The 12,659-nt window shown below is 44.7% G+C and overlaps 1 protein-coding gene across 1 annotated transcript in view; it reads left to right on the top strand.

Moving 5' to 3' along the window:
- The window catches only part of KCNK2 (potassium two pore domain channel subfamily K member 2), a gene marked incomplete at its 3' end in the record, with an annotated part of 88,270 nt that overhangs the window by 16,868 nt on the left and 58,743 nt on the right, over nt 1-12,659 (top strand). Inside the window, exon 2 of the mRNA XM_061353921.1 lies at nt 11,191-11,501. Coding sequence (XP_061209905.1) covers nt 11,191-11,501 — 311 coding nt within the window. The remainder of the gene's footprint in view (nt 1-11,190; nt 11,502-12,659) is intronic.

Raw genomic sequence — 12,659 nt, 5'->3', positions numbered from 1 at the left:
AATTAGAACTTACAGCTAGTGTGCAAATGTGGTATGTGTGGACGATACAGATGTGTAACTGTGTAATATGTGGTATATAGAAAGATGCATTACTGTTAGTTCATCATTAATATATATCACTTTAATGTTATTTACTTTAAGAGCAACATGGGTTTGATACTTTAAATTGTGTTTTTCCATATATAGCTTTCTGTTGAATATTCTAGACAGCATCTACTGTTCATATACTCTTCCCTAAGTGGTCATTTTGAATGGCTAATAGGTCAGCAGTTATTGACAGGTTGCTTTCTTGTCTAAATATAGAGGAATGTGTGTATCCTTGTACACAGCGGGTGTTCGAGTAATAATGAAAGTGATTGATGATAAAAAGCCTTCTTTCTACTCTTCTGTCATCAACAACCTATTGGGATCAAGAGAACACTAGGATAGAAATTAATCTTCCTTCAGTTATTCTAAACAGTCAACTGATGGGAGATTTCTTTGATCTCATTCAGTTCAAATTGATTAATTCTGTTAATTGCTCTGTTTGAAGTGAGTTAGCAGGAATTTGCTGCGTGTTGCAGCATCCTTGATGGTTTGTCTTCTTGCATGCCAAACAATTGAACTTGGGAAAGAATTTGAAGGGAGGTGTTGTCAGTGTACTGTTTTCTGACTAAGACTGATGATGGCTATTAATGACAAATATCTGTAGAGTGATCAGATGTAATTTGTTTCTATACTTGGAATTTCCATTGAAGCTGTCATTGATTAAAATGCATAAACAGTTCTTGGAGCAGGAACTCATGTCTTCCTCCTCCAAGTGAATACATAATCACAAAAATAGGAATGTTTTCTCTCTCTGTCTCCCTCAGTACTTTACCCACCTAATGAATCCTGAATTCTACGGGAAAAACTGGGATTACATTAGAGCTCTTTAATACCTCCTGGATTATGGGATAGTCATAAATTTAGGGAGGTATGTCTGCTGAGTAGGTTCTGATTAACATTGATAGTGGGGGACAAATCTCCTGCCTAGAGTCTGTTTTTTCAATAAGCAGGCTACATTTTACAAGATAGAGGAGACACTTGGGCTGCTTGGGGCTGTAAGAATCCACTGACATACACTGAAGGAGTTGCCACACACTGAGGAGATGGCTGCTTAAGGTTTGTGAGTCATACCAAAGTCCATATTTGCTCTAACTAGCTTTCAGTCAAAAGTGAAATTATTATACTAAGAAGTTAAGATTCAACCATAATAAGAAAAGAAATATATCTTGAGAGAGGTATGAGAAATTAAACAACAAAACATGTTGTAGATATGTCTCATTCTAGTTAGGCTTCAAGGTGATTTGTCTTTCTCATGTAGCTAGTAAGCACTTAAACCAAAATAACTTCCAAAGTAATTGCCACTGCCCTCTGATGCTGGGATCCAGTTCTCCTGCATCCTGCCTGCCACAGGTTAGTCTTTGCAATATAAAGATGCCTTTGGAGTGCCCTTCTGTGATAGTGTGGGCTCAGCTGGAAGTCAGCAGCTAACTGACTGAAGAAAACTTTTCTGCAATAGGGATGAAAACCAAGCTCAGTACTTGCTGTGGGCATAAACAGATCATTTACCTGTTTCGGGTAAAACTCTGCTGATGGCAAGGGAGGTTAAACTTTCTAAGCACCCCTCTAAGTATATTACTAACACTGAAGTGTAAACCTTATTTTACACAATATGTAAGTGAGAGCAAAAAATACAGCTCAGTAGTATTTGCTAGAGACCAGACTCAGACACAGGACAGAGCACTTGAGCTCAGTAATGTGTTAGATCAGTGATTTCTATGTGTGGCTTAGTGGAACTGGGGGAGTACAATTGGCAGGCTTTCTCCAGGAACTTGAAAGATGTGGAGTTAAATCCCTTTATGCAGAAGAAATAGAGTCCTTTTTCTCTTTGTCCTGAGAGAGTCTTTAAATCATTGCACTATTGCATAAAATCTAGTGGATACTTTTATTTGTTTTAAAAGCAAGTGGTAATCATCTCTACATTTTGCATGAAGTTTATTCTGCTAGACTTTCAGAAAAGCCAGATAAACTCCCCTGAGGAGATAAGGAAGAAAAGCTTATTTTCTGGATCAATTTGGTGTAAGAATGCCATTAGTGTTGAGCAGCATGGTAGGAAGTGTCCAGAAGCAGGAAGCTTGCTAAAAAACACCAGTGGTGAAAACTGAGCCATGCAGAAATGTAAAGAAATAGTGGTTTGGGAATCTCAATTTTACATATAGGTGCCTCTGTCCAAGTCTGCTACCAAGTCTGTCCCCTGCACTATAATACAGGAAAATCCAAAGTAGCTGACACAGAGGTAACTCCAGAACTGGAGGCAACAGGTGCATGTCATGGGTGTACTTAGTGTATTTGCTTCTAATTCCCAAATGGCTCCTTTTTGTGGGGTTCTGCTGTGGCATACAGGTATATCCCAAATCCACCACATCTGGCTTTTATGTATATTTGCTAGCAGGATGCAGGACATACTCCCTGTGACCCTGTAAGTTAGGAATAAGGGATATTTTCTCCACAAGTCTACCTTATCAGTATTGTGATTATAGCTGACTTTCCCAAATATTGGAGGCCATTTCTTATGAGTGAGAAAAATCATCAGATCTTCCCTCTAAAATAAAGAAAGAAATTGCCAATGAGCCCCCCAAGAATCTGGTATAAATGTTTAGCCTGAGGCTTCCTTACTCACTGCTTTTGTTGCACTTCTTCCATTGACATACTCTTCCCGGATAAAGCCTCAAGTAATCCCCTTAATATGTGAAGTTGTTAGGGGAGAGAACATGAAAAGCTCAGAAAGCAATAATTTCAGGAATTGGTTTCTTTATGGCTTTTCTATTAACTTTTCTTGGCAATCCTGCTTCTTAAATGGGTGTACTCCCATTTTTAACAAAAAACCCTAACCGAAAGTTGACATAAATCGGTACAGGGATTATGCTGTATGTGTTGCCAATGGAAGTAATTTAGAAAAATAATCGTTTTTATTGAAGAATACCTTTTATACTGGCATAATAACTTTTTATAATCTCACTTTGCACATTTATGCGCTAGGGCAAGCGATCTTTTTTGGCAAGTGATTATAAAAACACAAAGTTGTGGAGGATTTTAGAAATAGGAAAACCTTCATGTCTAGGCTGCTAAAATGCCATGGAAATTTCCCCCTAATGATTTTAGCTGTTTTATGTAAAGGGGTTGTATAAAGTAACTTTCTCATCAGTCGCTGTCCTAAGGGTGTCTGGTTCTATTTAATGCCTGGGATATTTATATCTGGGGTATGTTTCTATTTGCTATACAAAGAGGAAAGTGTGGGTCAATCTTTCCCCATATTTTGTAGCTCCATTCCCCTTGGAGCCAGAGACCAGATTTTAATGTTCCCTCTAACAACTGAGAATATACCAGGAAACGGCCAAACAGTGGCTGTATTTCCTTGCATGCTTAGTTAGCATCAGTGGCATGATACAACTGAAAGACTATTTGTAGCAAAAATGTAAAGGTAGATTAGCAGATACACTAAGGCTGCGAAGATGAGTATGAACTTGTAGCCTGTTCTCCTGCCAACATCATCCATAGGTGCCAGCCCAAGATTAAACCACCAAACCCAGAGATTCAAGGTCTACTACACTGCAAAGAAAACAGAGGGGAGAGTGTTCAAAGATGGAAGCGTTAAGCAATTCGAATGCACCATGCATCTGAATGGTAGCAGTTTATGCTTCTTGCTGTCCAAGCACCTTATGAAAACTGGGCTCTGGTCTCCAAGCTTTCTGCCTGCATAGCACTAGTGGTTTCTTTATCACAGCAGAAAGCTTTAGAACAAGCTATATAATAATAACAATAATAACAGACTACCAAATGGTGTCTTTCTGTACAAAATCTGCAGCATCTTTTCCAGGTGTAGCTGAATATGCAAAGACTGCCAGAAAACAGAGAAATGGAGTCTTCTGTGCACATTTGAAAGCAATTCATACATTTCCTTGCATTTTCTTTTATGGCTATTGCCATGTAGTGCAAGCCTGGTGGTTTTAAACCAGAGATGATACTTAATGTTCTCCTTTTTCATGTCCTCATTTGTATACTTTATTTCTGCTATCAAGTTCTTTCATTATCCCTGCATGATACCGATTTAGTATTGCCTGGGCTATTTTGTCTTTATCTGGTTTGTTTAGTTTCTTCCAAATGTATTTGTGGATTGCTCTCCAGGAATAGCACGAATGCTATTTTAGGTGATTTCCAGTGTCCTCTGCAGTTTATTTTATTTACAGATTGTTGTGCCATACGTCTGTTTCACTATTTGCAGAGTTCCCTCAAATGTCGATAAGGTACTTTCCAAATATAAAAATCAAATCCTCAGCTCCTCAAGACATAGTTTAAAAGCAAGCACTTGCTTGCTTACTCAAGGAAAACACCTGTAGCGTCAGCATGAACTCTGGCCGTTCTCTTGTCAGCCCTGGTGTGTGCAGTCTCATACACAATGTTTTTCTTTCCAAATACACCATGCTTTTTTCCAGTCTGCAAAGACAATACTGAGATCAGGTTTCCACCCCGTAAGTCATCCAGCAGCACCATGAAAATCTGTGAGGACAGTTGCATGATTGGTCCTAACGGGTGTGTGGAGAGCCACGTATAGAATCTAGATATTCCCATTGTCTGTCTCCTGCTTTGAAGAGACCACAAGCAGCAATAATGAAACACAGATTACAAACCAACAGTTTTGTAGAACATTTTGATGATGACAGAAAACCATTTTGTAATCATCCCACAGCACCACTAGCTTTCCCTCGAGGAGATCAGTAATTCATAGTAGTAGTACATTTTTCCTATGCATGAATAATCCATAATAAAGGTGACATATGGCAATTCACATTTAGCATTGATGAGAAAGGCATTGAAAAGTTGGTTATAATTGGTGCCTCCGAAGCTGGCCAAGCATAGCACATTTGTGAAAAGCAAATATGAAAAAACAGTGGCAGAACATGTAACAGATAAATCCCATTAGGTCCGGTAACATGACACAGGCAGGGAGGAAGCCCACTGGGAGATTTGCAAGCCAGTAAAGAAACATACACATTCACAATATTAATTACAGCACCAAATACTTCATGGGTTCTAAACCAACTTCCCACTTCGCTGCACGTGGATAAATAGATAAGAATTCCTAGCGATGGAAAGAATTAGAACCTAATTAAATCTGGCAGCTGAGCTCTATGAAAATAGATGGGCACATGTAAACATTTTTTTCTGGTAACTGATGAGGTGAGAAACAATGGCTTTTCTGAGGAACAAATAATTCGTCACACTGGAAGACAGACACTCGTGGTAGATGTAATAGCTTGCTAGTGAGGTAAAACACATTAATACATACCCTAGCTGCTTCACATATGCTTAACTCGTTTAAAAACATGAACTAGAAGCGATCACATCATTTTAAATTGACCTGCTTGAAGGCTTTACTGTTTTCAGAGGCAAATGAGGGCTGAGTATCACTTTTCTGTGTCTCCTGCCTCTTGCCTTCTCTTTGCCTTCCTGATGCTGGTGGTGGGCTGGGCGGACACAGTCTCAGCATGCCCACAGTGAGCAGCCCTGTGTCCTTACTGCTTGCAAAGCATATGGTCTGTCTTCTCAAAGGAGAAGCAGAGTGTATGCCATTTCTCGCTTAGTGTAAATTCCCATAGCAGGATATGACTAATGGTTTAATGACAGAATAGAGTAACATGGCATGGCCTTAATGTCATAATTATCCATAAAGAACTGACAGAAATCTTTTAATGTCTCCAAAGAAGTCAAGAGACAAGTAATTTGTAAGTCCCATTGAACAAGTAAAATGAGACTTAAAATTGGCTTACTAAATAAGTCTTGGTAGTGTTTCTACTGAGCTCTATTGTAATAGAACTTAGCAGGAGTAAAGAATTATCCTTGACTGTAACTGGGTGTATGGTTTGGCCCATTCAGAAGACAGGCAGAGGTTTCCATTCTCACATCATGAGGAAGTGTCATTTACTTTAGAGGGGAAGGTGTTGTGTCCACAAGACCTGAAGCCTGTAGTGATGCGTTGCTTGATCAGAGGTTCAGATCCCCTGAGGCAAATTAAATAGGTCCCCACATGAATAGTTGGTTGAAATCAGTGAGGGAAATGCCCTCACTGAAAACCTTCCATAACAGTCATTTGGGAATGCAGAAATCCTTGACAGCTAAATAAGAGTGAAGAAGGCTGGAACCTGTGGCACCTCCTATTGTGCAGCCAGTTGAAAAGGAAGAGCATTTACTGCACCTAGAAGTGGAGGGTTTAGCAGGAGCCCTTTGCTCCAGCACAAAGCAAGTGCTGTTTGTGGCCTTCCAAGGAACTGCTCCTGTAGTTGGAAAAAGGAAAAGAAAGTGACAGCATCAAGGGCATTTTCTATGGACTCTTTTTAAGTTGGTGTATTTTCTGGAATAACTCTTTCCTTATAAGTGTGCTCCTGTCCTATCGAAGCTATGTTTAGATCATCTACAGCTGTTATTTGTATGAATATGTGATTGCTATGTTTATCATGCAACTCTGACTTCCTCTGCATGCTGCATGCCTGGCTCTCTCGCTGGAGAGTACTTTTAACATTTCAAAGAGTTGAGCAGCTTCCAGCACCCACCGTCTGTGAGTAATGTGGCCATCCCAAACTCATGGCAATACAGTTTAAGACAGCATTAGACAGTCTTGTACTTTGTAAGTCTTACTCATAGTAGCATGAAATACACAAACCTGTATGTACTTAATCTTACAAGCCTTTTTTCTTTCCTTTTTCATCTGTTCAGATAAATCTCTTTGGCACAGCAGCAAGTCCATTTGCTTGCAAGGTTGGAGCTCTGTGTTGCAGCCTCTTTTACTGCTTAATCTCGCCTGTTGGTTGGTGGTATGTTCTGTCAGTGACACACTGCATTTGAGCGTGTTTGTTTAGTAAAGCTCAGGCCTAATGCATCAAACTGCTCTGTTCCAAATCTGAGGGCAAAATGGTTACACACACTATTCAAGCAATGTGTGGTGTACATTGCAATGAATATATTGGAAGGCATGACTTCACAGAACAAATGCTGAGGCTATAGAAGGTCTCCAGAAAACAGGTGCTGCTATACATGATCATTTTTGTTGTACAGCACTGGCTTTCCTGCTGGATTTGAAGATGCCTGTCATTAAAGGTGACTGTCGTATGTGGAGTGTGTATCTCTCTGGTAGAAGTGAGAAAGCACAGCTCAAGTCCAATTTATGTAAGCGGTTAGCTCCAGCTGAGGATTGCATCTAGTATGACAATAGGTGGAAAATATCAGCCAAGTGAAAGTAGACATTGGAGATATTTACTAGATAATGAATGGAAATAATTACTTTCACAGAGACAGCTCTTCAGCTGTTAAAGGGAAGGCACCAATGCAGTCATTCCTGGAGTGGATCTCAACATGCGTTCTGCCTGTTGGGTGGAATACCTAAATCTAAGGGCTGGTCCAAACCCTCCTGAAGCTCTTGGGAAGCTTCCCACTGATTTAAAATTGTAGGCAGTAAGTCTGACCCTTTTTCAGCTTTTAATAATGATTCCTCCACTCAAGTAAAAACAAAAATCTTGTTCCAAATATTTAGATTGCTAAAGAAAGGCATGTAGTACAATTTTCCACAATATTTTATACAGACACAGGTCAGCATGGAGGAAAATGTTCATGCCTGTTTTCCCATAGGATAACAGTTAACAAATATTTTCAGGAGAAAGGGCGAAAGATGATGGGTTCTTTTTATTGGAATGAAAAAGAAAAAGGCATTAAAATTTCTCACCTTCAGGAATCCTGTGTGTAAGGGAATATCAACAGGCAGGAGCAGGCATTCCACTCTTGTGTTGTTTGAGGATTGGGACTACATCGATGAAGTGGGCTGTATGGCTGAGGGTCTGCTTGCAAAGGTTTAGTTGGATTGGGCCCAACACCTCTTCTAACTCGACAGCTTCTTTGTTTGGTTGGTGGTGATGGGGAGCAGGGAGCTCAACCTGAAATAGCAAAGGCAGCTTCCTGACCTCTGCTGCACCCCTGGAGGTACGTGAATGCCCTGGGGAATACTGGCCTGACTGATGCTGCTGAAATTGGAGTCCTAAGGAAGTCAAAATTACCCTAATACGGAGAAGCGTTAAAATAAGTGACTTCTAAAGTGTTTGCTGATGGTGCTGCTGGTTTAAGCATGATGATAGCCCATTAAGCACCCCATGTATTACTAACTTTGGCCATTTTACAGTTACATTGTCAGCTTTAAATGGTTGTGCCCTGCACCCATTTGTTGTAGGCAGTAATTCTGTAACGTGTTTGCAGAGACTTTTTACAGAGTGGTTGTGGGACCAGGCTTGGGATTCTCTTGGCAGATCCCCTTCTGTCTTTTAGGTGAGTGTAGGTGTCCATCACCTCGGTGTGAACAGCCGATAGTGTCACAAGTGACAGATGACCGGGAAATCGGGGAGCTCGCCCGTGGCAGAGACACCAAGAGCAATTTCAGGCTTTTTAGTGGCAGAAACCACAGCTGAAGCAGCATTTCTGATGTATCTATCAGGCTAAAATGGAAGGAGGCGGGACGCCGGCGGTGCGTGCGATAGGAGAGCAGCTACCATCCCTGACTTCCAGCTCCCACCTAGTTAACTCCTTGTGTTAAAGCACCGCGCCGCAGATCACACGGGTTAAAAATCAGGCCGGCAAGGAGGGAGCCAGGGCCGCTCGTCCCCCCGCTGCCACCGCCGTGACATTTCCTCCCGTCCCAAAGTTCACGGGAAGACTGGCGAGGCGCCCGCCTTGGGGGGGGGGACGGGACAGCCGGCAGGTCCTGCCTCGCCGGAGGGGCGGCCGGTGCCTTCTCCTCCCTCCCGCCTCTCCCCTCGCTCGTTTCCAGAGGCGAGACCCCGGTCTCCGCAGGTACCGCACTGCCTCCCCCCCGCCTCCCGCCTCCATCTTTTCCCCCGCGCCCCTGCAGCATCTGCCCGCTGCCCGGCCGGGGCACGGAACTGCCCCCGCTGCCGAGGGGGGGGGGGCGCGGACGGGCGAAGGGGTGCGGGAGGTGGGGGGGGGGAACCCGGCTGCCCGGCGCCCCACAAAAGGCATCGCCGGGCTCGGGCTGCTCCGCACGCTCCGAGCGCCGGAGCACGCAGGGACACATTGCCTCACGTTTACACACTGCCTCGTACGGACACACTGCCTGCACAGACACACTGCCTGCACAGACACACTGCCTGCACGGACACACTGCCTGCACAGACACACTGCCTCGCACACGCACTGCCTCACACTCACTGCCTCACACACACACACTCCGCACACGATGTGCGGTGCGCGATGCGCGCCGTGAGGCACCTCGCACGCCCCGGGGCCGGGGGGAGCCGGCGGGATCCGCGCTGCCTGCGAGCCCGCCCTGCCGCTCCCTCTCCTCCAGACCCATCCATCAGCCTCTTCCCCTCGGTCAGCTCCTTCCTGCTTTTTCTTCCTTTCTTATTTTTTTATGGTTTTTATATATATATTTTTTTTAATTTGCTCTAACTGTATCTACCCAAGCCCTGAAAAAATGCCTGCCCGTGGAGCGAGGAGAGGGCACCGGGTCGGTAAATAAGAAGTGAGTACGAGCACAATGGCGTGCTTCCCCGCTCCCAGTCCTGCGGATGCTGCATGCGCCCCTGCGCGGGGAGGGGGGACCCCGGGATGCTCCCCGCACCGCCGCGGCGGCCCGGGCCCCTTTGTACCCTCGCCTGGCTGCTTTCCCTTCCCGGCTCCGCACCGCGCCCCGACGCGGAGCATCCCTGCCGGCCGCGGCTCGGGGCATCACCCGGCGCGTTGTAGCGGCCGCTGCTCGGGGGCGGTGGAGCGGCGGTGCCCGGTGCCCGCTCCTTTGTTCGCCGCCGGGCGGGTCGGCTCTGCTCCGGGCGGGCGGGCGGAGAGATCGGCGGCCCCGGTCGAGGAGGGAGCGGGGAGCGGCCGCGGCTGGGAAGCGTGGCTTCCCCCGGCACCGTGTGTGTTGGCTCAGAGGGGCAGAGAGAGGGGAGCGGGGTCCCCCACTAAGGTGTGGGGAGATGGGGGGCGGGGGGGAACAGTGCCCGTCCTCTGGGTGCCCATGGGGGCAGCGGGAGGCGTGACCGTGGGTTGTGCGGGGTCCTCCATCACCCCGCCGGAGGCCTGAGCCCGCGGGTGTTCAGGAGCCACGCACCGCCGCCACGCGTGCTGGGGCTGTCCCCCACTCCGCCGGCCTGAGGGAGTCTTCCCTCAATTTAGATGTGGGCTTTTCCCACCGGCAGCTGGGAGCGTAGTGGCGGCCCTTCAAAATGTACTTGTGTTTCAAAGCACTTTAAATATAGCCTGTGCGGTCAGCTGCTGGGGCCATCTTCCCACAGGAGACCTTTACCTGCGCTTGATGTGGTGGATTTGTTTTTAGTGCCCATAGAGTTGCTGGTAGTCACATGGATTACTGAGGTACTTGACAACGCGCTCAGCTGCTCTTTTCCTAACCCGGTGGGGTTAGGAAATTATTTTATGTCAATAAAATACTTTTTTTTTAATGTATAAATGTTTAACTAAAACATTATTTTAAGTAAATAAAAATGCACACTCTAAAATATGGGTGACTTTTCCAGTAAGTACACATATGGTTTACTGTTATGTTCTGAGAGGTATAACTGATATGCAATTAACACTTCAAGGCTGGTATGATGCGCAATGTATTGTTTTTATGGTCGTGTCTAGGGAGTTTGGATGTGATCGTGTTCTCAGAGAGCGTTTGTCTGCACACAGGACAAAATAGAAGAGGGAAGGAAGGGTTTGTATGTTTCTGCTACTTCTGTAATGCCAAAGTAGAACACAGCTGGAAAGCTGCTTAGCAGTGCTTAAGAGAGCAGCGAGTGTAAAGAATCTCTGCAGCAAAATACCACCTTACAGTAATGTAATGAAATGCAAGAGTGTAGGGGAAATCTGCAGCTTGGAAATGGTTGAATATCATGAGGGAACAGATGCATATAGGAAACGTTGCAGATGTGCTTGTAAAATGGATCACACTACTCAGAACAGCAGGTTTGTTGTGAGGAGCCGTGTGATTTAAGGGGAAGATTCAACAGTTCAAGAATTCCAGTTAGAAGCGACCTTGGCAAGAAGTTCAGTTGCTGATATCCAAGTGGGGCTGCAAAAATTAACTTCCCTTTTCTGTTTTGCCAGTGGCGGCACCTGACTTGCTGGATCCCAAATCGGCCACTCAGAACTCCAAACCGAGACTATCCTTTTCCACCAAGCCTACCGTGCTCTCTTCACGGGAGGAAAGTGATTCGGCCATTAATGTTATGAAATGGAAGACGGTCTCAACAATTTTCCTGGTGGTAGTCGTGTATTTAATTATTGGAGCAACAGTATTTAAAGCCCTGGAGCAGCCTTATGAGACCTCCCAGAGAACCACCATCGTGATTCAGAAGCAGACGTTTGTATCCCAGCATTCCTGCGTGAATGCAACCGAGCTTGATGAACTGATCCAGGTAATCCCTACCGAACCCTTGTCGCCATGGCTTAGAGGAACTGATTATATATGGCAGCACTGCTGTGGTAAAGGGGGAAAGCTTCATTAGCAAAGCTCTGGATTGGCCGAGCGATGTGACAAGTGTTAAGACCAGAAGTTGAGCAATAGCATTTTCATGCAAAGCCTCACGATTGAAAGACGATTGCTATTTTTAGGTCCAGTACACTTGGTAGACAGGCTTTTCACTGAGGCCTCCCATTATGCTAATTAAATGATTATTCGTCAGCTATCTATATAATTAATAGTTCACAAAGGAATTGATCTATCGATTGTGCCTTGCTGGGTCTGTCAATATTTGAAATCCCTGATTCTGAGGAAGAAAATACACCATCCATTGCCTTAAAAGACTTCTAATTTACTGTGATTATATCAAGCTAGCTTTCCTTCCAGCTGTATGTCTCTTCTCATTGATTTTGTTTTAAGTACAGGAAAGTACCACGGCCTTGATATTTTAATCATAGATCTCATTTTTTCTCCACTTCTTAAAGGCGCATCCACAACTGATGGACACTGGTGTGTTCCTACTGACATGACTTTACCCTTGCAGATCACCTGCCTCAGAACCATACAAAATATTTGCTAGAGATAGATCTAGAGCATTCTGAAATCCCTCTAACTTAAATCCCATGTTCTTATGAATATCTGGTTGTACTGCAGGGGGCTGCCAAATAAATGTCAGTTCTGGGGGTAAGACAATGAAACACGGGGCTGGAGTGACCAGTCAAGAGCTGGAGACGATTGACCCTTCATAAACAACAGCCATGGGGCCATCTGGGTTTGCAGAGCTTGAGATGGGATAGGGCAGAGCTGGAGAGGGTGGTGGGCATCCAGACCCTGGCTACCATGAACATGGAGAGCAAAGCTTCCTGGAAGTGGCTTTTGACTGCAGATATGACTGAGAGTTTAGAAGCTGATTTCACCCCTTTAGATAGTCTGCCTTGAGCATCAGCACCTGAGTTTGTTCAGTTTTAAACCCAAAGCACCCGATCACTTTTATGGCACACTACTTCTGAACTTTAAAAGCAAAGTGGAGAGATATCTTGTGTTTTGTGATTTCTCCCCTGCCTTGTTGCTAAAATGCGTTTCAAAGCTGCTACCCTTTAAGCGACTGTCAGGC

The sequence above is a fragment of the Neopsephotus bourkii genome, unplaced genomic scaffold (assembly GCF_033783945.1).
Source record: "Neopsephotus bourkii isolate Nb327-2 ecotype Australia unplaced genomic scaffold, CSIRO-AGI_Nbou_v1 NB_707, whole genome shotgun sequence".
Taxonomy (NCBI): domain Eukaryota; kingdom Metazoa; phylum Chordata; class Aves; order Psittaciformes; family Psittacidae; genus Neopsephotus; species Neopsephotus bourkii.
Note: the sequence above shows the minus strand (reverse complement) of the source record. Positions and strands in the feature narration are given on the sequence as shown.